Source organism: Ips typographus, linkage group LG1, assembly GCF_016097725.1.
Source record: "Ips typographus isolate SLU linkage group LG1, UJ_Ityp_2.0, whole genome shotgun sequence".
NCBI lineage: Eukaryota > Metazoa > Arthropoda > Insecta > Coleoptera > Curculionidae > Ips > Ips typographus.
The window spans coordinates 25,532,613-25,557,429 of NC_138422.1; the positions used below are offsets into that span (position 1 = coordinate 25,532,613).

Consider the following 24,817-nt stretch of genomic DNA (forward strand, 5'->3'; position numbering starts at 1 on the left):
TAATGAGAGATTTTATCGCTCTAGTGTGATTATTATAATCTTTTGCATATCGAAATAATTCACAATTTTGTCATAAAATATGTTTGGTTCCCAGCAGCTTTATTACATATTACTGAATAATGGGCCTGTTTATTAAATTTTGACATTTTTGTCAAAATTTAATTAATATTATGATTGCTAATCATCGTTTTCATAAAAAAGTGAGTAGATGAAAGATAAAACTATATATTTGTAATATTTTTAGCTACATGCTGTACAATTGAAAAAGAAGAGGAGGAGAAGAAGCAATGTCCACTTTGACACTGTTGACAGTGACAGTCGCCTTTAAATCAAAACTCAAAACTGTGATGGTTTCAAGTTAAATATTTATTTGTTTTTCAAATTTAAATTTATTATGATTTTATTTACCCTTGTTTTATTATAATTCAGTTTTCCAATACTACAGGAAACGTCATTGCTCACTCAATGCTTGGCTAGTCCTCCTTTACTTAATAAACTGTTCAGTTTATTGACCCGTCTTCCCTTGTTATAGGACGTGTGAACTTTTGCAGGAAAAGTCTTTAATCTCCTTTAAGCTGGCAGTTATTAATTGGTGGCTTAGTAGGCCCATAAGCCTCTAAGACATATGTTAAGTAAGAAGTTCTTTTATCCTTGCACCTATTAAGACAAAAATATAAATTTTCTACCATGGCTGCATCAAGTTCAGAGATTGAGGAGTTCTTGGGAGGACCCCTTGTAAAATGGGTAAGAAATAGCAATTTAAGTTTAATTTTGTTTTAGAAACCTACATTTTTCCAAAACCTACATCTTAGGTTGTGTTTATGTGTAGTCTAATAGTGTAGTTTTCATTTGTGTTTTCAGTTAAATAGTGGTTTTTTGTTAACAGTAATATTGATCAATTAGAATTAGTATAGCACCCTCTTCTTTTTTTTCTTCCCTGAACAAGGACTACTGCAAAAATCACCTTTATCCCCCTTCCTCTACATTTACAATTATACACTGTTATAACATGACCAAAAATACCTAAGTTGAACATATGAATGTTTTATTATGACAAATTTTTGTTATGTGGTCTGAAAAAATCAAAATGATTAAAGCTTGTAATATGGAGATATAAATATCAATTCAATTGACAAGATAATTGAATATAGAGAACATATTAGTCAACTAGGTCTAGATTTTATTGTAGAATCCAAATTTGCAATAAAAAAATAGGGCATCACATTTAAAACAAGGTAAGTTGGTCAGCCACATAATTTGGAAACACCCTGTATAATTAAATTGTCTATAAACCTTGTAATTTGTCTTCTCTGTCTGTCTGTTCAGTGACTAGCTGTTGTGTGTTGCCTCTCTAAAATGTAATGAATTTTAAAAGGAAATGACTAAAATTAACTGATTGTCGAAATAATTACAGTTTTAGGTTGTCACTTAAGGCAGGGCTAGAGACTACAATAAATTATATAGGATGACAAACCAATTAATTTTTATAAGTATACTGACAATTAAAAAACTTTTAGAAGGTTCAGAAAACTTAGTAGATATCTATGGCACTTTTTAAAAGGTTTTTATAGTGGTTAGAGGTCTATAGAACTTTCAAAATGATCCTAGAAGCTTCTGGTTCAAGTTTAAAACAGTTATGGGAAGGTTTAAAACACTTGTAGAGGATTTTGGCACATTTTAGAAGATTCTTAGTAGCATTTAGTGGTCTCTGGCACTTTCAAAATGGTTTTAGAGGCCTCTGGCACTTTAAAACAATTTTAGGAAGGTCTAAAATGCTTGTAGAGGATTTTGGCACTTTTTAGAAGGTTCTCAGTAGCATTTAGAGGGTTTGGCACATTCAAAACGGTTGTAGAGGCCTGTAGCAATTTAAAACAATTCTTGGAAAGTTTAAAACACTTGTAGAGACCTCTGGTACTTTTTAAAAGGTTTTCAATAGCATTTAGAGGATTAGAGGTTTATAGAACTTTCAAAATGATCCTAAAGACCTCTGGCAATTTAAAACATTTATGGGAAGGTTTAAGACACTTGTAGAGGATTTTGGCACATTTTAGAAGATTCTTAGTAGCATTTAGAGGTCTTTGACACTTTCTAAATGGTTCTAGAGGCCTCTGGCACTTTAAAACAATTCTAGGAAGGTCTAAAATGCTTGTAGAAGATTTTGGCACATTTTAGAAGATTCTCACTAGCATTTAGAGGTCTCTGACACTTTCAAAATGGTTCTAGAGGCCTCTGGCACTTTAAAACAATTCTTGGAAAGTTTAAAACACTTGTAGAGACCTCTGGCACTTTTTGAAAGGTTTTCAATAGCATGTAGAGGTTTATAGAACTTTCAAAATGGTTCTAGAGACCTCTGGCAATTTAAAACATTCATGAGAAGGTTCAAGACACTTGTAGAAGATTTTGGCACATTTTAGAAGATTCTGAGTAGCATTTAGAGGTCACTGACACTTTCAAAATGGTTCTAGAGACCTCTGGCAATGTAAAACAATTCTAGAGGAAGGTTTAAAATATTTGTAGAGGCCTCTGGCTCTTTTTAAAAGGTTTTCAATAACATTTAGAGGTTTTTCTCTGGCAATTTATAACAATTCTAGGAAGGTTTAAAACACGGAAGGTTTTCAGTAGCATTCAGAGGTCTCTGACACTTCCAAAATGGTTTTAGAGGCCTCTGGCAATTTAAAACAGATATGGGCAGGTTTAAGATACTTGTAGAGGGCTCTGGCATTTTTTAGAAAGTCTCTGGCACATTTAAAATGGTCCCAACAGTTGCAGATTGATTTGCGTAAAAATAGGCCAGGAAAATAGTGCTTTACAGTTCCAAAAGAGACCAAAAACAAGCATATTTGATAAATATTGTTACGATTTTCCCGTGGGTTCACACAAAGTCAATTTAACTCAACGATTAATAAATTTATTTACACTTCAAAACACTCCGTACAATAATTAACACAGCTACTAAAAACACTACTACAACTCCACAATTATTCCACTATTTAAACTTAACCGCGTTCCCAAATTCACTACTACACTACTAACTAACTACGCCGTCGTCAACGCCGCTTCTTTTATATTCGCAAACCACGTTCTAGAATGACCGCGAAACGCTTCGCGATTTGCATCGAACGTCCAAGATTCTTCCAGGTGGCGCCTCCTAACTGTGGCCTACTTTAATACGCGCCCGGCCAGATATTGCGGCGCATCGGTTTCATGGAGTATCGAGCATAGTAGGCCCAAACCGTAACAATATTAAATCCCCATATTTTTCTTATTGAAATAGTGTGTGAAACTGTGAAAATGTCTAATTAAGGACAAGAAAGCAAGGGGGTTCTGAAAAAACTGTCTAATCTCGCTACGCCTTTTCCCCATATAAACTGTTTTAATTATCCTAAAACCTAGTAGGTAATATTCAGTATACATTTTGCTTTCTTTCTATACAATTTAAATTTCAAAATAACTGACACATTTTTGTATGTACAGCTTTCTACATGCGTTAAACGACCGGACTCTCTCCAAGTGTACGAAACCTTTTTTGATGGAACCGCCATCAATGAGGTGTTGTTACAAATTGATCCGGAACCGTCCCTACCAGTGCCAACACCGTCAAATTTACAGGGGTTGCATATTACTGCAGCTAGAATCAAAATATTTCACTCCATCATTAGGAACATTAAAGGGATTTACGAAGATGAACTGGGACAGACCATTATCACTCTACCAGACTGTGTTACTTTAGGTAAGGGTCTTATTTTGTCAATAAACGCGTCCGTGTGACAGGAAGGATTTATAGGACGAGCCCCTGCATCCGAAGGAGCTTTAGAACAACTTAAATTATTAATATTGTTGTTGCTTGGTTGTGCGGTGCAGGGCCCCACTAAGGAAGTGTTTATCACCAGGATTAAAGAACTGGACGTGGATGCCCAGCATGATATTGTGGAGTGTATTAAGCAGGTCAGTTACCAAACTTACAACTTAGTATTCTTAGCAATTCTACTCTTTTATTCAAAATCTACTGCATTTACCTACAAAATTTGGTTTTAAATATTTTTTTATCAAAAGTTTTAATCAAGCTACCTTTCGTGGAGTTAATATTGCAACAATAACATTAAATTTTCAACAATAACATATCCAAATCTCAGTTTATGCCAAGTGATACTATCATATTAGAGCGGCCATGATTTTTACACCGCTAGATTCGTGTTTTTTTTTGGAAAAAAAGTAGCAATGAGAATGTGTTTTGGTTTTGGGAAAATCAAATTTTTAGTTTCTTCTTCGAAAGTACTCGGAAAATCGAAATGTTTAAAACAGCATTTGGTTCAGCTTTTAATTGCGCAACTTTGCCCCAATTCAAGTTTTACCTTATATGTAGTGTGTAAATTTGGTTGGGACACTCTCTATATTCAGATTTCGTTTAGGTTACAGATGGGCAGAATATAGTTCTGACCACTGATTGGTCAGAGCAGGCACCTCAAAAGTTGTTTGCTCATATTAAAATGCTCACTAGAGAGAGAGATAAGATACTACAGCAGTGGGTAATTGACTTGGGTAGGTTTGTAAATTCCGCATTAGGCTTTTAAGTCACCTTGCCAATTTTAGGACAGGAAGCTATTATAAATGGGGCTTCCAAGACTGGTCAGGAGGGAGTGGAGTCTAACCATTGGGCTGTAGAGTTGGCGGACTTTAAAGCCAAATTTAGGAAACAGCGTCAAGAATTGTACAGTTCCAGGTCATTTTTTCCAGCTAAATGTTATTAATATTCACTTTCAGAGAGGAGAAGACTGAACTTTTAACGGAATATAAGGAAGAGTTGGAGCATGCAAATGGGCTAGTTTCAAAACTAAAAGCGGAGGTTACTATAAAATATTTGATTTGCAAGCTGTTCACACTTAAATGTTTGGTATACACAGAACAGTGAGTTATTGACTGAAGCTCGGAAAGCCAAAGCGTTTAGAGACGAAGCCGATGCTATGCGCGAAAGCGCCGAGAGGGCTGATCGACTTGACCTGGAAGTTCAGAGGTATCGGGAACGATTAGCTGATGCAGAATTTTATAAAGTAAGAGTGGACGAGTTGAGAGAGGATAACAAAGTTCTACTAGATACCAGAGGTACGTCCAAGTTTTTCTTTGAATTTTTTTGCACTGATACGTTTTTATGTGACAATAACGTAGTTGCAGGAGTGTTTCATTAATATTATTATTTGCCCTTTTTCTACATACAGTTGGCAAGAGGAAATTTGTTGGAGTTTGTAAATCGATTACTATACAGGGTGGTCCAGTTTTAAATGTCAATAATTCACCATTCGAAAGCCCATCAAAAATTAAGTTAACATACATTATGTCATTTTCCTGAAAAATGCTTTCCAAGGAAAATACAGTTCATAAATGTTCAGTTTAAAAAATTGGTTTCTTGTCATAACTGTCAGACCGCTGGAGCAATTTTAATCAAATTTAGAACAAATACATAAAAAATTAATTCTCATTATGTGATGTTAATCACGTTTGTCGAAACTGTCCAGTGGTGGTGGAAAGATGGTTTTCATTTTTCTGCCTTATTCTCTACGTCAATGGATATTTTTCAAAAATTTCATTTTTTTTAGTTTACCTGTTCAATTTGACAAAATAAGTATCTCTTATAAAATTCTGATTTGAAACTTCGTTTACGAAATAATTGAGTTATTACGTTCAAAGACCCAAAACCAACCCAACCTAACTTAAAAATTGTCTTGAAAACGGTGAAAATTTACTTAAGAAGCTTAAAAAATGTCTTTGTAGCCAGTTTTCATAGTTTCCAGACAAATTGAAAGACTTTAGTTTTTAAAATTGACTTAGAAACCAGTGAATTTACTTTGAAACTGTGAAAATTGACTTGAAAGGCTTAAAAATTGTCTTTGTAACCAGTTTTCTCAGTTTTCAGACAAATTGAAAGACTTCGGCCTTCACAATTGACTTGAAAACTGTGAAAATTGACTTGAGAGGCTTACAAACTGTCTTTGTAGTCAGTCGTTATAGTTTTCAGATAAGTTGAAAAACTTTAGTAGGGAAAATTGACTTGTAGCATGAAAAACTACTTTATCTAGAATTTTTGACTACAAATTCACACATTTCAACCTTGAAAATTGACTTGGACACCAAAAAGTGACTCTGAAAAGTGACATCAGAAGCCTAAATTTTGCATTTGAAGTAAGTTTTCATAATTTGAAAATACATTTCAAAATTTTAGTATTGAAAATTGTCTTAAATACAGGATATTGACATTAGATTCATGAAAATTGACTTGAAGACTAACTTTTCAGTTTTTTTTACTTTGCTTTTCATTTTCTTAGAACTCTGGACTATTTTTAGGGCTTTAAAACTGCTTTCAGCTTAGAAAATCGAGTTTTAGGGTTATCTTCACCAAGTTTTTGACATAGCAGAATTAAAAAACTATGTCAACATAGTCCATAGTCTTAAACATGCCATTTCAATTTGAATTTTGGAGGTCTGTGTCTTCCTTAGGAAGTGTTCTTCAGGAAAATGCCATAATGCATGTCAACTTATTTTTTGATGGGCTATCGATTGGTGAATTATTGACATTTAAAACTGGACCACCCTGTATACGGTGGTTCGTAACAAAACCAACATACAGGGTCAATTGAATTGAAATAAACACATAAACATTTGCTTATACTTTCCAAATTTTAAGAGAATTCTTATAGTACACTTTTTATTTTGATTTTTTAAATTTATTTGAAACTAAACAACTAACACAACAAACTAACTAAATCAAACACATTACTAACTTATCTATAGAAGCTTTCAAAACATTTCAAGACAGTCTAAAAGATTCCGTATGCATCTAAATCAGTTTATAAGCTCCTTTAAGTTTCTAGAACCGTCCATAAGTTTTCAAATGCTTCAAAAGCAGTCCAAAATCTTGAATGCTTTTTAAACTCTCCAGAATTCTTGTAAATTCTCCTAAAGTAGTCTAAAAAGATTTCGAAATACTACAGAAGCTGTCGAACGCCTTCCAATAGCTTTTAGAACAGTCTAAAATATTTCAAGACAGTCTAAAAGATTCCTTATGCTTTTAGAGCATTTTAAAAAGCTTCCAAAAGTTTCTAAAACCGTCTAGAAGGTTTCAAATGTCTTAAAAACAGTCCAAAACCTTCAATGCTTCTAAAGCAGTCAAAGAATCTCCAAATACCTCTAAAGCATTCCAGAATGTTCAATATACTCTTTAAACTGTCCAAAAACCTTCCAAAAGCTCCTCAAGTAGTTTTCAAAACAGTACAGTAGTTTCTAAAATTTGCATCTCTGAAAGAGTTTTGTGCTTTTTTAAAGCTTTTTACAGATTTTAGTACTTTTTTAATCCAGACTCTAATTATGTGGATAGCAATGGTCATAGGATAGTTCATAAAAATAAGTTGTATTCGATGTGCTTATGATTTATTTTTCTAAAATATTTTCAGATATACAGCGTTGCCATTTTAAATAATACGTCCTGCTATTTCTTATTTCTTGCAACCTCCATTAGTTTCTAATAATCTTTGCTACCGTTTCCTAGACTTTAATTAATAAGTCTCCTTATTTACTTAAATTTAAAAAAAATGGTAAATGTAACTGTAGTTTACATGGTTTGGTACAACTTTAATGCTTATTCTATCGAAATATTCTTAGAAATGTTGGAAGAGCAGTTGGCCCAGGCTAGACTCAGAGCGGACAAAGTCCTGGAATTGAAAGCGGAAGTTTTATCCTGCCAGAAAACCATTAATGAGCTTAAACTAGTAAGTGTGTTTACTTTGAGTCAATAGTTTTATGAAACTAATTGGGTCTATAAAGGAGCGTGATGCAGCCAGGCAAAAAGTTCAAGATCTTGCGGACGAAAACGTGCAGTTGCAACAGTTAATCAAATCAACTCTGCACGAAACCAGCTTAGGAAACATATCGCTTGACTCAGACTTGGAAGAGTGCAATTCAGGCGACAACAGCTTGTCCGAACAACTTACCAGCAGCGCTCAAGCTCGAACTTTGCGACTGGAGCTGGAGAATAAACGGCTGTTGGAGAAGCTGGATTCGATGAAGGAAAGCAGCTTCCACGAGAGCGCCCACAAAATTCTCGAACTGGAAAAGGAGAAAAAGAAGCTGGTGTTGCGTTGTGAACAGTTGCAGGAGAACTGCGACCGGCTCACCCAGCAGAACTTGGAACTGGAGAATCTTTTTAAGAATGCCATTCAAGAGAACAAAAAAGCGCAGGACGGTGTGGATTCCTTAAAAGCGGCAGCGGATAAGCAAAATCAAGATATTCAAAACGAAAAAATGAGGGTGGTGGAGCTGGAGAAGAATATTGAAAGTTTGTCGAAAGAGAAACAGAGAGTGCAGGCGCTGTGTGATGTTGTTAAGAAAAGGGCGGATGAAGCGGAAAAGTGTCTCAACCAAGTTTCGGAGCAGTTGCAAGCACTACAGGTAAGCAAAGCTTTACAGGCTTTAAGTCAACTGTGATTAATATACAAGAGTTACATTCAAAACATTTTTCAGTCATGATACGTTATTCTATTTTTGTTTGCCAGTGTTTACGCAGGATGATCCAGTCAGAATGTTTTTGTATCCAATCTAAGGTGAATTTATACCAAAAAATACCTTCGGCGTTTCTTAATTAACGTCATGTGTTCCGGAAATATCGAATTATCCGGAAAATTGATATAACATTAAGCTACATCATTTTTCGGATAAATCGATATTTTTTGAGGCCTACTGGAAACGTTAACTGAAAAACGGCGAAAAATATCTCGAAATATAGACCTAAACAATTTTTTCCTATGTTAAAATATAACCAAAAAAAATATTGGTTAATTGAGCACTACTTACAAATTTAACTTTCTTGCGCGTGCTTTTTTCTCACCCTGCATAGTACAGTTATAGGGCATTAAAGTCAAAGTTTGTTTTTTCAGCTAAAAACCAATAAATCAAGCTCAATGATAGTCCTAACCGCATCAAAATCTGTTATATCGTTTTGAAATGACGAGGTTTTAAAAATCACTGAATTGTCGAATACGTTAAATCCTTATTTCAATGCAAATTTAATTCTCAAATTGTTTTTGATGGATCGGTATTAAAAATAATGTTTTGTGGTTAAATAGGTCGGTTTTGTCATTTCTTTGAAATTTGAGGCTTACGTGATTATAAAATGGAAAGAAATGGTTACAATAGTAAATTATGATGGCGTCTCTAGCGCAATTATTAGAGACAGTACTTCAATTATGTTCCTGTCTAGACAAATACCAAAAAACGGATGCAGTAACTAAGCAAGCGAAAAAACGAAATTTGGGGTAAAATTAGTTTTGAATAATTTAATACTCAAAGTTGTAAAACATTCAGGAAAACCAGCAAAATGATATATCAAAGAGAGGTAAAAAAATGTAGCAACAAATTAGAATATAATAAAACTGAAGGAAGATATTTGACATGTTATTTTCAAAAACCTTCTTCTGTATATCCTAAAAATGTTTTTTGATTATTATACAGGGTGGTCCAGTTTTAAGTGTCAGTAATTCACCATTTGATAGCCAACCCAAAAATAAGTTGACTTGCATTATGTCATTTTTCTGAAAAACGTTTTCTAAGGAAGATACAGTCCTCCAAATTTCCATTTAAAAAATCGTTTTATAGTTTAAAACTGAACATTCAAGACTTGTGAAAGTCCAAATTTGTACTGAATAGTCTAAAAACTTGCCTTTTACTACTAGGAATGGTCTTATGATTCGCTTTCTCAGACTGCCATCCTGGTTGAGTGTCTGAAACTGGCATTCAAGAACTAAAAAAAGTCCGGAAATCAAGACAAATATTGTATTGTGCATGAAACTCAATTTTTACTACTAAAAATAGTATAAAAGTTGACTTTTAATGCTAGAACGGACCTTACTAGGACTAAAGAGAGTCCAAAAGTATCAAGGCTTTAATTGGTGTACAACTCAATTTTCTGGACTGGACAACAAGTCTAGAAGTAAATTAAATTTTCGGACTATTTTATTTCTAAAAATTAGTTCTCAAGACTATTATTGTAGCATTTGGTACCAAAACATTTTTTAGTTTTATTACTGAAGAACGTTGACTTTTGGAAATAGTCTTAAACTCGATTTTTCAGTCTTAAAAAGCACTAAAAACAGTCTGAATTTCTTAGAGATGCTACAATGTATTGCACCTATGAGTGTAGAAGTCAATTTAATAGTGAAGACGCTTGAAATAACATTTTCAAGACTATGGTCAGTGGCACACTGGCTTTTAGGCCTGATAAGTCAAAAACTTTGTAAAGATAGTCTTCAAATTCGATTTGAGGGACTGAAAACAGCCTTAAAACACTAAAAACAGTCTAGTTTATTAAGAAATACCCGAATTTTTATCACTGAGGTGTCTAGAAGTCGATTTAATAGTGACAAAGCTTGGAATGCCATTTTAAGTCTATGAAGAATGTAAAAATTGTTTTTTAAGTTTGCTATGTCAATAACTTGGTGAAGATAGTCTTGAAACTCGATTTTCCAAACTGAAAGCAGTTTTGAAGCACTAAAAATAGTCCAGAATTCGAAGAAAATTAAAAGCAAAGTAAAAAGCGCGAAAAGTTCGTTTTCAAGACAATTTTCATGAATCTAATGTCAATGTCCTGCATCTAAGACTATTTTCAAGACTAAAATATTGAAATTTGTCTTCAAATTATGAAAACTTACTTCAAATGCAAATTTTAAGCTTCTGATGGCACTTTTCATTAGTTCAGTCACATTTTGGGGTTCAAGTAAATTTTTAAGGTTTAAATATATGAATTTGTTGTAACAAATTCTTGAAAAAGTAGTTTTTATGTCTACAAGTCAATTTTTAGTATTAAAGTCTCTCGAAAGTCTTTCAGTTTGTCTGGAAACTATGAAAACTGGCTACAATAATATTTTTTAAACTTCTTAAGTGAATTTTCCGTTTCCAAGACAATTTTTAAGTTGGGTTGGGTTAGTTTTGGGTCCTTGACCGTAATAACGTGTAATAAAGTGCTTGTTCCAAATTTGATCAATATTGCTCCAACGGTCTGACAGTTATGACAAAAAAAAAAACGATTTTTTAAACAGAAATTTGAAGGACTGTATTTTCCTTAAGAAGCACTTTTCAGGAAAATGACATAATGAATGTCAACTTATTTTTTAATTGGCTATGGATTGGTGAATTATTGACATTTAAAACTGGACCACCCTGTATACTTGTATGAGTTCGGCGAGGAATTTGGTTTCAAGTTTCAAGTAAATAATCTTTCAGCTGGTCATTAGACTGGCTGTAGGTATAAAACGTAATAATCAGACAGAATATCCACTCTAGTTTTGAAGAAAATTGTACTGTGCTTCCTTTTTAAATCATTTGAAGAGTTAAAGCTTATTATTGAGATCATAAGAGGCTCCATAAGCCACCTAGCAATAATTCCTTCTATAATTTTGGAGTGTGCATTATAAATGGCTTGAACATTAATCAAAAGATGTTCTTCTACTTACTACCAAATATCGCCACTATTTTTTCCTCTATAAATACTACTATTACAGTTTGTTACGTTTTTTTCAAAATAAACTGTTTTATTCGTCAAATAAAGTTTGTTTAACGGTTTATACATAGTGTAGCACAAAATGTTTTCAAGCTGGTTCAGTGTGTTTTTGTTCTTGTTCAACCGCTATTTGAACCATTAGTAATAAGGTTTTCTCTACATATTGGTTTAACTGGACGTCCAGCGATCTTAAAGACATTTTTGTGTGTAAGTGGTATTTTGCCTATTTTAGGGCGAAGTTGAAAAAGGCAAACAAGCCGAAAAACTGGGCAAAGACCTTCAAGACCGGGTGACGGTTCTGGAAAAAGAAAACACGACGCTTCAGAAAGAAGTGACCAAACTAAGGGAAACTGTTGAGGTAAAGGAAGTCTGTCTCGACGAAAATCTTGCCAGAAAACAACAGTACGAGAAGGAGATTGAGCGACTTAATTCAGAAACGTCGACTTTGACAGCGCAGCTGGAGAAATTGCAAGAATTTGAGCAGAAAGCAACAGAACTTATCTCCCAAGCGTCCGTACACTCGGAGACTATTGCCACCTTACAGCAGGACTTGATCAATGAAAAAGTAAGCTTAACCACTATACAAGTGGATTTTTATGTTACGCAGGGAGTTACAGGTTAGCAACGAAAAGTTCAAGTCCAGTCTAGATAAGCTGGGTCTTAATCTGGACATCCTAGACAATGACGTTAATATTATCGTGGAGAAAATGCTTCAAAACTCTGAAATATCCAAATGTCTGCAGTCTGTCTTCAAAGAGAAAGAGGTGAATCCTCAAGTTCCTTGCAGAACCTGCATGTTGGAAGGGGATTCTTTGAAACAGGTTAGGATTTTCGGTTAAGTATCAGTTGTTTGTTGTTAATGCGGATTTCAGGCTGAAGAAGTGGCCAGATCTATTAGTAAAGAGTGGAGCGAACAGTGCGATAAGTTGTACGCAGACGTGGCAGCGTTACAGTCTTTGAATGACTGTTTGCAAAACGAAAATGCCACTCTTAAAGTCGATATTTCTACTTTAAAGTCTCAGGTGCATTCGTTGCAGGCTCAGCAGACGGCATTACAGCTGGCCAATAGTCAGTTAGTTGCTGAGAAAGAGGAGGTAAGTTTAGTTATTGCAATAAAACATCAGATATATGAAGAGATATAGTTTGCTACAAATTTGAGAGTGAGTATTCAAAATCGGTAAGAGATACAATGTTTGTTAAAAGGGGGAAAATTTGCCCATTTTATAGCAGATTTTAGACTTTAGTTAGTACCTCCAAAATGTTGTGATATTTTTCTTCAGTTGATTGCTCTGTCGATAAAGAAGTTTCTATGTATTGGTTTGTTTTACCAAAGTGGTGGCGGCGCTGCGGCTAACATTGTTAACAACATTTACTACCATAAAAACCATTTTTTTAACTTTAGCTCAGAGAGGCCTAAAATCATTTAAACCAGTCATTTTAGTTTTGATAAAATATGATTTTTGGAATATAACAAACACATTTTTTGTCTGATTTTTCTAATAGTTTGTTCAACAATAGATTCAAATTAATTGCGTATTTTCAGCTTTCAAAACAACAACAGCAACAAAAAGCGGACCGCGAAAAAATCCTGCTCGACCAGGTGACGTTGCGCACGATCCACGAGCAGCTGAGCAACGAATACGAAGAGGCAAAACTGGAACAAGACAATCTGAGAAAGATCAACCGCGACCTACGTTCGGAAATACGTAGCTTGAAAGAGCGCAACGATTGTTTAGAAGTGAAAGTGTCTAACGCGGAAATGGAAAAAGCTACGTTACGCACCGACGCTAAAAATTTAAACAACCTGCGCACGGAACACTCGAAGCTGAAGGATGATTTTAGAAATCTGTTCACGACCAACGAACGGCTGAAAACCGAGTACCGAAATGTGCAGGAAGAATTGAAGACGTTACGGATGGAGTCGAGAAATTTAAGGATGAGTCAGACTGAAATACAAGGAGAATTGAACTGTCGCTCCGACATGGTTGCCTCGTTGCAGTTGGACAGTGCCAGGTTGCAGCAACAATGTGATGTAAGTTAATTCATTGGTAATAATCTATATAATTATTTCTGGTTTCTGTACAGAATTTAACATTTTGAGAAACCATACTGAAATACTTAAAACACACCATTTTTCTGATTTTGATGAAACTTGGCTATAATGCAGTAATACTAATAGCATTAAATCGCAAAGTCCAAAATATTATCTTAATAATAGTTTTGACTTTTTAAAGGGTTTTCAATAGCATTTTGAGATCCATCAAAATAGACCTAATGGCCTCTGGCAATTTGTAACACTTGTAGAGCCTTCTGACACTTTTAAAAAGGTTCTTAGTATCATTTACAGGTCTTTAAAATTTTCAAAAAGTTTCTAGAGGCCTCTGGTACTTTTTAGAAAGTCTCTGGCACATTCAAAATTGTCCTAGAGGCCTCTGGCAATTTAAAACAATTCTAAGAAGGTTTGAAACACTTGTAGAACCTTCTGTCACTTTTAAAAAGGTTTTTAGTAAAATTTACAGGTTTCTGATACTTTCAACATGTTTCTAGACATCTCTGGCAATTTAAAACAGTTATGGGAAGGTTTAAGACACTTGTAAAGGGCTCTGACCCACTCAAAATGATCCTAGAGGCCTCTGGCACTTTTAAGAAGGTTCTTAGTAGCATTTAGAGGTTTCTGATACTGTCAACATGTTTCTAGACGCCTTTGGCAATTTAAAACAGTTATGGGAAGGTTTAAGACACTTATAGAGGGCTCTATCTCTTTTTAGAACCATTTTGGCACATTTAAAATGATCTTAGAGGCCTCTGGCAAATTTAAAACAATTCTAGGAAGGTTTAAAACACTTGTAGAATTCTCTGGGACTTTTAAGAAGGTTTCTGACACTTTCCAAATGGTTCTAGAGAGTATGACAGTTTAAAACAGTTATGGGAAGGTTTAACACACTTGTAGAGGGCTCTGGCACTTTTTAGAATGTTCTCAGTAGAATTTAGAGGTCTGACACATTCAAAACAGTCCTAGAGGCCTCTGGCAACTTAAAACAATTCTAGGAAGATTTAAAACACTTGTAGAACCTTTTGGCATTTTTAAGAAGGTTCTCAGTAAAATTTAGAGGTTTCTGATACTTTCAACATGTTTCCAAACATCTCTGGCAATTTAAAACAGTTATGAGAAGGTTTAAGACACTTGTAAAGGGCTCTGACCCATTCAAAATGGTTCTAGAGGCCACTGGCACTTTTAAGAAGGTTCTTAGTAGCATTTTGAGGTTTCAGATACTGTCAACATGTTTCTAGACGCCTTTGGCAATTTAAAACAGTTATGGGAAGGTTTAAGACACTTATAGAGGGCTCTGGCTCTTTTTAGAACGTTTTTCGCAGATTTAGAATGATCCTAAAGGCCTCTGGCAAATTTAAAACAATTCTAGGAAGATTTAAAACACTTGTAGAGCTCTCTGGGACTTTTACGAAGGTTTATAATAGCATTTAGAGGTTTCTGACACTTTCAAAATGGTTCTAGAGAGTATGACAGTTTAAAACAGTTATGGGAAGGTTTAACACACTTGTAGAGGACTCTGGCATTTTTTAGAATGTTCTCAGTAGAATTTAGAGGGTCTAACCCATTCAAAACAGTCCTAGAGGCCTCTGGCAACTTAAAACAGTTATGGGAAGGTTTAAGACACTTGTTAAGGGCTCTGACCCATTCAAAATGGTCCTAGAGGCCTCTGGCATTTTTAAGAAGGTTCTTAGTAGCATTTAAAGGTTTCTGATACTGTCAACATGTTTCTAGACGCCTTTGGCAATTTAAAACAGTTATGGGAAGGTTTAAGACACTTGTAGAGGGCTCTGGCACTTTTTAGAATGTTCTCAGTAGAATTTAGAGGGTCTGACACATTCAAAACAGTCCTAGAGGCCTCTGGCAATTTAAAGCAATTCTAGGAAGGTTTAAAACACTTGTGGAACCCCCTGGCGCTTTTAAGAAGATTCTTAGTAGCATATAGAATTCTCTGACACTTATAAAATGTTTCTAGAGGTCTCTGGCTCCTTTTAGAAAGTGTCTGGCATATTCATAATGGTTCTAGAAGCCTCTGGCAAATCAATATAATTCTCGGAAGGTTTAAAACACTTGTAGACCCATCTGGCACTTTTAAGAAGGTTATCAGTAAAATTTAGAGGTGTCTTGATACTTTCAAAATGTTTCTAGAGGCCTCTGGCTATTTAAAACAGTTTTGGGAAGGTTTAAGACATTCTTGTAGGGGGCTCTGGCTCTTTTTAGAAAGTCTCTGGCACATTCAACATTCTTTTTTTCAAGCCACTTTTTAGTTTTGGAAATAGCCTATTGTATTGTTCCTTACATCCCTAACTATAAAATATCTTTTTTTGACATTTAGTCCCTTATTTAATTCTATTCTTTTTGTTAATAGTCATCAATAAAACTCTATGTCAATCATCAGATCATCATACTGTAGACGTTTAAAATTGTCTATTTATTCCAATTTTAGATGTTGTTCGAGATGAATCACTCTTTAGACTCAGACAGGCGTGCTTTGATGGAACATGTGTCACAGTTATTAACTCAATACCATTCGTTGCTGACACATTCGCTTGAAGATAAACAAAAGTATCACTTGGAGGAGAAATCGTACAGAGACGAAGTGAACAATCTCTGCCGACAGAAGGAAAAATTGGAGGAGAAAATTATGGAGCATTATCGTAAGCTAGACAATGCTTCCGCTGTCAAAAAGTAAGAGAATAATGCTTCGTCTCAGCTTTCTATACGATTGATGTTATAGGAAAGGTTTTGGGGCTACTTTGGTGCGCAGGGTGCGTAAGGCTGGCTCCGACTTTATAAGCAAAGTACCAAGCAGGGTAAGTAATATAATTATTTACCTTACAAGTGCCGAAAGTAATAATACAATACAAGTCATCATCAAGAATCAGACTCACTGTCTAGTCTAAAGTTAAGTAGTTAAAATAAACTGCTCGTCAAAAAGAATGGGACAGCAAAATTTGTGCTCTTTTTTGAGCGGCTGCTTCTTCAAATGGATTTACTTGATTCTAATAATTTTTTTGAGGATTAAAAGGTATTTTCTTTCTCTTTCTTTTGACCTAACTGATCTTTTTGAAAGGTGCCACGGATCTGAGTATACAGGGTGTGACTGAGGTGTAGTCAAAAAATGAAAAATTCGGTCTAACGCCATTTCTCGCAAAAAAAATTGTTACGTTTTACAATAGCCTTAATCGAGTCTTGCGGTCAATATCTCTAAACGTTTTCGCCAGTTTGGCGATTAAAGGCCGTTTACAAATTTTATTGTAAAATTTTTAAAATGTGGTTACTTTTGATTCTCTTGTTTAAAATTAAACAATTTCTTTAGATCTTTTGTGGAAGGAGAGCGGGATTAGCAAGTTTACACTTAAAACTACCCAATTTAAGTAAAAAACATACACTGCGAGAAACAGGGTGACCCAAAAAAGAATTTGAAAAAAATTTAAATTCGAAATTATTGAATTTAAAACAAGATTAGCAAAATTGCATTTCAATTCACCCATTTTAGGTGAAAATTTATAAACCGCGAACCTTTATATACAGAGTGGGTCAAAAAATCATACAAAAGATAAATCAAATGTTTTACCATACAAATAAAACATGTATCTTTATTCGGTAAATTTAATCGAAAATAATGGTTTTTAATTTAAAAAAAAAACAAGTCCACAGCATTCATATCCGATGACTTTGCGGGCTACAAACCCATTTGTTCTTAATACCTTGTCGGTCCCCCAGCAGTTTGTTGCAACTCCGCAACCCTTCTTGGCATGCTATCCACCAACTTTGCAATAAAATTTTGGGGAATTGCCTCCCATTCAACCCTCACCATTTCTGCCAACTCATTCAAATTTTGAAATTCATGCTCTGAGCCATTTATTCTCAATTTCATTCTACTCCATACGTGCTCTATTACGTTCATATCCGGTGACCTTGCAGGCCACTCCATTCGTTCGATGTTGTTCTCTCTCAAAATTTCTTGTACGATTCTGGCTCGATGTGGACGAGCATTGTCGTCAATTAAAAGAAAACCGTTCCCAAAGTTTCGAGAAAAGGGAACAACGATATCACGTATACACATATTCCTGTACCTCTGCGCATTCATACTATCCTCAATCAAAATGACTAAATCTGTTCTTCCATTCCTCATAATCCCGCCCCAAACTGTAATTTCACCTCCCCCAAAAACAACCCTAGCATCCATGCATTCTTCCATATATCGTTCATTTCTTTCTCTCCATACCAATAATCGCCCGTCAGATTCATACAAATTGAACCGACATTCATCCGTGAACATACACTTACTCCATTCATCAATTCCCCATCATGACATCAATAATGTCATTCGATGCCAAAAATTCGAAGCGTCGAAATAAATTGTCACTATTGACAATAGCGTGTTGCTATGGTACTCAACACACGTCTACAAATGCATGCACATAAGATTTTATTTTGATTTTTTTTTGGTTCACTCTGTATGAATGCAGTTTATAAGTTTTTACTTAAATTGGGTAGTTTTAAGTGTAATTTTTCTAATCTCGTATTTCATCCGAAAAAGATCTAAAGAAATAAATTGTTAAATTTTAAACAAGGGAATTAAAAATAACCACATTTTAAAAAATATCGTAAACGCCTCTTAATTGCCAAACTGGCGAAAACGTCTAGAGATATGAATTGGATTACTAAACAAATAGTGTGCTTCTCTATCCAATATCATTATTTTCCATTAAAATGACTGAACATGCTAAGATTTATGATAAAACATATGATTTTCTTTTCAAATTTTTTTTTGGGTCACCCTGTATCTTACAGTGTATGTTTTTTACTTAAATTGGGTAGTTTTAAGTGTAAACTTGCTAATCCCGCTCTTCTTCCACAAAAGATCTAAAGAACCGTAAAAAATTTCTTTGCGAGAAATGGCGTTAGACCGAATTTTTCATTTTTTGACTACACCTCATACCTACTCGGATCCGTGGCACCTTTCAAAAAGATCATTTACGTCAAAAGAAAGAGGAAGAAAATACCTTTTAATCCTCAAAAAAATTATTAGAATCAAGTAAATCAATTTGAAGAAGCAGCCGCTCAAAAAAGAGCAAAAATTTTGCTGTCCCATTCTTTTTGACGAGCAGTTTAGTCGGAAACTAAGGTGACAATTATAGAATCGGCGATCATGGCACGAGGATGGCACAAGACTGACCCAGTCGCAATTCACATTGGCCGGTCACGGATCTGGGGAATCGGATAATAGAGATTCCGACAACAGCGCCGAAGAACCAGCAACGCCCACCCCTTTAAACCTTGCGGAACCGTTCCGGCGTAACACCAGTGGAACGGGTAGTCTGAGGGGGTACAAACCTAGGGACGAAGTGGCGTTGAGACGGTCTCATCGCGATCTGAGCTCTCACAGAAGCAGCGTAGCCGGTGAGTACTTTTTTTGTAGTTTTGGTTGTTGTTGTTGTCCTCACGATTTTATGGTGCACCCCGTGCTGTGTTTTGCAGTTTGGTGCTGTTGCTCCCCCATCACCATGTTTATTTGAGAGGTAATTGGAATTGCGTGTGGCTTAATTCTAGCAATCTGGTTGGTGATATGTTCTATATGTTTTGTTGAGACGAGTTACTCATTTTTTCTTTGTTTATTGGGTCTTCTGTCTCACACAAAAAAAGTTTTGTTGGGAAAATGGAATTTCGCACTATTTTCAACTAAGTTGAAAATAACATTAATCTAGTCGTCCCAACACAAGACCACTGACTTAGGCTCGGTCTTGTTACCTAAAAAAGCTGACGTTTCGGTGGAAAATCTACCACCGTCTTCAGAGAATCTAAAAAAGAAAGAACACAACGGCAGAACACAGAAAACAACAACTTAATAAATATTAATCCTGATAATGTTCAATTTGGAACTCTGAGAAGGGTTTGGTCAATAAAAATTGACATAAATTTTGACTTTTGTCATTCCAATAGGAAAGGTTATCTATTGTTGTAGTGAAAGGTGGGTTTTACAATGAAATAGTATATTTTCGACTACTTTGAAAGTACCTCATGTACGCTTCCATTTAGAAGCAGAAAGGGGTTATTTGCCGCGCGCGAGCAGAAAGAGAGATTTTCTGCTCTAGAGCGTTTTCGCTTTCTACTAACAATCTAGTCACCAACTTTTTTCGGCGTTTCCATAACAACGCTTGACATACCTGTTTGAAATAACCACATTCCGTCAAAGTGATTTATCGGTGACAATGAGTTCGAGCGACGAAAATGATGTGAGTTGTCCTTCTAATCCACCCCACAGCAGTCGTCGAAAAAATATCGTCTATATTTCGAGCCAAAAGTACTTTTGCCGCTTTTACATGATTGCAGCGTTCGGCTTCGCCTCAAGCTGCAAATTTCATGTGCAAGCGGCAAATATATACTTTCCGCTCTTAATATAGAATAGTATATTCAGATATAGACGATATTTTTTCGACGACTGCTGTGGGGTGGATTAGAAGGACAACTCACATCATTTTCGTCGCTCGAACTCATTGTCACCGATAAATCACTTTGACGGAATGTGGTTATTTCAAACAGGTATGTCAAGCGTTGTTATGGAAACGCCGAAAAAAGTTGGTGACTAGATTGTTAGTAGAAAGCGAAAACGCTCTAGAGCAGAAAATCTCTCTTTCTGCTCGCGCGCGGCAAATAACCCCTTTCTGCTTCTAAATGGAAGCGTACATGAGGTACTTTCAAAGTAAGTCGTCGAAAAACAAAATTACAAGAAATTTCAGTTTCGTTTGATATGACCAAGTGTTATCTCCTCCTCTAGAATATTTAACCAAGTTTGGTCAATATTAATAGAGGATGTAGCAACACAGGAGTCATGGTTTAATCTAATATATGCACTTTCTTTTATTTTACGTTTTTTTGAAAAAGTTTCTTTGTCTATGATACTACATTCATTACATTTGACTCTATGATCATTATCAAACGCGTGTTGGCATATATTAGATTTGTGAAAGTCTCCAGTTCTTAAATCATTTTGGTGTTCTTTAATACGTTTTTTTAAAGGTCTGGAGGTTTCACCAATATAAAATTGATTGCATTCGCAAGGAATTTTATATATCACGTTTCTTGTAGATTCATTTTCATTGTGAGGTTTTGTTTTAGTTAAGTGTGATCTTAATGTGTTTTGAGTTCTAAATATTGTTCTGATGTTATATTTTTTAGTTATTCGTTTGATTTTGTCAGAAATACCTGGAATGTAAGGAATAAAAAGGTTAGTAAAAGGTAAAATTTGATTTTGATTTCCAGATTGTTTTGGATGTTCTAAATCCCTAAAACATTTATTAATAAATGTTTCAGGATTGGCATTTTCTGTTAGAACATTTTTAATGAATAATTTTTCTTTTTTAAATTGTTCATTATTGCAAATAATTTTGGCTCAATCAAATAAACTTGATTGGATTTGTAGTTTAAATATCTATTTGTGTGGGTTGGTTTTCTGTATACTTTTGTTTCAAATTTGTCTATGTCTTTTTTGATTAGAATGTCTTAGAATGGAAGTTCGTTATTTTGTTCAGTTTCTGTTGTAAACTTGATTGTGGGTTCTATTGAGTTTATGTGAGTTAGGAATTGTTTGAGATGATCATTACCGAATGGATATATTGAGAAAACATCATCAATATATCTCCACCAGATTGTTGGTTTATAATTAAAATTATTAATGTTATTTTCTTCGAAATGTTCCATAAAAATATTACTTAATATTGGAGACAATGGAGAACCCATTGCCATTCCAGAATTTTGTTGGTAATAATCATCTCCATATTGGAAGAATGTTGTTTTAACACAAATTGTTAAAAGTTCTAAAATAGTGTTTACGCTTAAGCTTGTACGTTCCCCAAGACTTGAATCATTTTGCAATTTAGATCTAACAATTGAAAGAGTTTAGTCAACTGGGACGTTCGTGAATAAACTTACAACATCAAAACTTACCAGAATGTCGATATGTTTGAGTTTTTCAAGAAAGTGAGGAGAGTTTTTTATGTAAGAATCTGTGTTACCTACTAAAGGATTTAAAATGTTTAGCAAGAAGCGAGCTAATGAGTGAGTAGGCAAATTTATACTTAATTGGCCTTAATGGCATGTTATTTTTATGAATTTTAGGAACACCATAAAAATGTGGTGTTTTGCTATTATGTGGCGTAAGATTACGCCTCTCAAGATCAGAAAATTGATCTCGATGTTTTTTTAAAGTAGTGTAAATTTGCCTTTCAATTTTTTTTGTTGGGTTTTTATTTAGTTTTGTGTAATTGTTTTCATTTAAAAGAGTCATAACTTTGTTGTGGTATGTAATAGAGTCCATTATGACTGTAGCGTTACCTTTGTCTGCTGGAAGTATTTTTATGTTGTTGTCTTTTTTGAGAGAGTATAATGCTTGTTGTTCAGGTTTGGATAGGTTAATATATGCACTTTCTTTTATTTTACGTTTTTTTGAAAAAGTTTCTTTGTCTATGATACTACATTCATTCCATTTGACTCTATGATCATTATCAAACGCGTGTTGGCATATATTAGATTTGTGAAAGTCTCCAGTTCTTAAATAATTTTGGTGTTCTTTAATATTGACCAAACTTGGTTAAATATTCTAGAGGAGGAGATAACACTTGGTCATATCAAACTAAACTGAAATTTCTTGTAATTTTGTTTTCATTGTAAATCCCACCTTTCACTACAACAATAGATAACCTTTCCTATTGGAATGACAAAAGTCAAAATTTATGTCAATTTTTATTGACAAAACCCTTCTCAGAGTTCCAAATTGAACATTATCAGGTTTAATATTTATAAAGTTGTTGTTTTCTGTGTTCTGCCGTTGTGTTCTTTCTTTTTTAGATTTTCTGAAGACGGTGGTAGATTTTCCACCGAAACGTCAGCTTTTTTAGGTAACAAGACCGAGCCTAATGCCTGCTTTATACCTCTCAATTAACAATTAAACTAAACTTTCATTTAAACTAAAATTAATTTATCAAAGCTGAAAGTGAACTTACAAGCGAGCCCATTTATACTTTCAATTTACACTAAACTAAAATCAATTTTAAATTAAAGTTAAACCAACTTTATTAAAGTTCGGCTTAATTCGTTTAAATTCGTTGACTTTCGGAACTATCACTGTCATACTTGTCATCACTCATGATGTAAATTGCTGTCTTGTATTGCGATACGTAGTCTATTAGACTTGAATCGTATATTTCCATAATTGGATTTTTTACCGAAAAAGTGGTTTAAGAACAAATTTTTTAAATTATTTTAATAAAAATTTTCTTTATCCACAAAACACGCGTAATGACGATGACAATAGAAACGTCAACGTCAAACATCAACGTCGAACGTCCAGTAAGTCAAAACAGTCATTTATTTTTCTAATTATTAATTTGTAGTATAAACCTAAACAAGATTTCTTAGTTTAAATATTAATTTTAGTAGAAATTTAAATTTGATTTAATTCTTAAATGGGAGGTATAAAGCAGGCATAAGTCAGTGGTCTTGTGTTAGGACGACTAGGTTAATGTTATTTTCAACTTAGTTGAAAATAGTGCGAAATTCCATTTTCCCAACAAACCTTTTTTTGTGTGAGACAGAAGACCCAATAAACAAAGAAAAAATCTGGTTGGTGTTTTGTGAATTCCCTTATTTTTGGTTTTTGTTTGCGTTTTTTTAACGTGCTTTGGTTTTGTGGACTAATCGCGGTGAAATCCAAGGAATTATTATTATTATTTTTTTATTATTATTATTTATTTTACTGCTAATTTGGAAAATAATTTCTTAACAAACAAAAATTTCTGTCACTCTGCTGACAATTTATTTTAGGGAGTCGTTAGGGGCTCAGATCCTACCACTTAAAGTTAATTAGGAATCATAATTGTGCAACAAAAACAGGGCTCTACCTAACTTTATTCTTGACCTAAGGCGTTAGTCACATGTGCCATTAAAAATTACCAATTTTGCGTGTGCCATTTTTAAATCTTTCCATTGAACTTCTTCAAAGCTTTTATGATTCTTAGTGTGATGCTAACAAATTTAAGTTTCCATGCTTTCGAGTATTTTAATACTGGAAATTTCTCACAATTTTGAGTATATAAAACTTTCAGGCGATCAACCGTTCAGCAGGGAACCGGGCAGCGCCCTAAGTCTCGGCTCAGTAGGCTCCCGCCGAACGGTTTACCTTTCCGAAGACGACACGGGATCGGTGGCTCAATCAGCAACGCCCCAACCGTCCGTCCAAGGCTCCGCCAATCCACCACCATTGTTAGTCTATAACCGCATCTCCACGGTTATCGGTAAGTGACCTTAAGTTTGGCAACGTTGCTCCCTTAACGAGGCTTTGAGCAGGAGGTGATGCCGCGCAGACGCAGAATCGCACTACACAGAATGTGGTCGCGCCTCAGCCGCCTGTGATTGAGGACGCTGCGGGCGAGAAAAAAGAGAAAAGTGCCAAGGAGACCGCAATTTGGTATGAGTACGGCTGCGTCTGATTTTGCGTCATTTCCTTCGTGTATTTTTGGCAGTATTATCTTGTTTTGACTGATGACAGTGACGTTCGGATCTCAAAATCCATTCTTTCTGACGATTGGAGATTGTTGTCTATATGTAAATACTGGCTGATTACTTAAAAGGGGGGTCTGAAGTAAAGTCTTTGACAAAAGATGTCATAAATATGTGATAAAAGCTTATTAAGCGACAAAACTACTTACGTACTTAAAAACCATAGTAAAACGTTGCCCATTTTGGTTGTGACAAAAGTGGATCCCCATTTTAGTGTACTTAAATGGCGCACATGTCATTTATATACAGGGTGTCCTACCACAATAAGACCTTTAACTAATTTTGGACTCAGTGATGAAAGATGGCTGGGTATAACTCGGCAGATTGGACGTAGAAAAAAAGTTGATAACTCTAACTCATTGCGGACATAAACATAAATTCCAGAGCAAAAAGATGCAACAGTTGAGACTTTTCTGTTTCTATTTCAGTCAGTTCAGTGACACTCTGTATAATTTTGATCCTTACTTACCCTATCCAGCTTACCATTTTGGAAGTGATATTTTTTACGAGATTTTTCTACATACATATTTAAATTAAGACTTAAGTATTACGCTACGAATTTGTACCAGAATTGCCTTATTAGAGTGTAGTGTTTTTATTAAGTCGTAGATTTTTAGATTTTTTATAATTTATTGTACAGGCAAGTAAATCAAATAACAGCACTA

The 24,817-nt window shown here is 34.7% G+C and overlaps 1 protein-coding gene across 1 annotated transcript; it reads left to right on the forward strand.

Moving 5' to 3' along the window:
* The first annotated feature begins 317 nt into the window (after nt 1-317).
* On the forward strand, nt 318-24,817 carry Girdin (protein girdin). The gene is made up of 18 exons (XM_081995170.1): nt 318-744; nt 3,475-3,730; nt 3,785-3,945; nt 4,410-4,539; nt 4,591-4,708; nt 4,762-4,843; nt 4,902-5,100; nt 7,651-7,757; nt 7,813-8,436; nt 11,772-12,104; nt 12,157-12,360; nt 12,412-12,633; nt 13,083-13,571; nt 16,036-16,277; nt 16,327-16,402; nt 18,737-18,998; nt 23,699-23,887; nt 23,940-24,817. The coding sequence occupies exons 1-18, from the start codon at nt 688-690 to the stop codon at nt 24,080-24,082; spliced, it is 3,894 nt and encodes a 1,297-aa protein (XP_081851296.1). The 5' UTR covers nt 318-687; the 3' UTR covers nt 24,083-24,817.

What these genes read in the sequence shown, in the direction of transcription:
- Girdin (XM_081995170.1), top strand. Translation starts at nt 688, where the DNA reads ATGGCTGCATCAAGTTCAGAGATTGAGGAGTTCTTGGGAGGACCCCTT. An exon ending in TTGTGGAGTGTATTAAGCAG is followed by an intron (nt 3,946 to 4,409) that starts GTCAGTTACCAA and finishes GATTTCGTTTAG; the next exon opens with GTTACAGATGGGCAGAATAT. An exon ending in AGGAAACAGCGTCAAGAATT is followed by an intron (nt 4,709 to 4,761) that starts GTACAGTTCCAG and finishes ATTCACTTTCAG; the next exon opens with AGAGGAGAAGACTGAACTTT.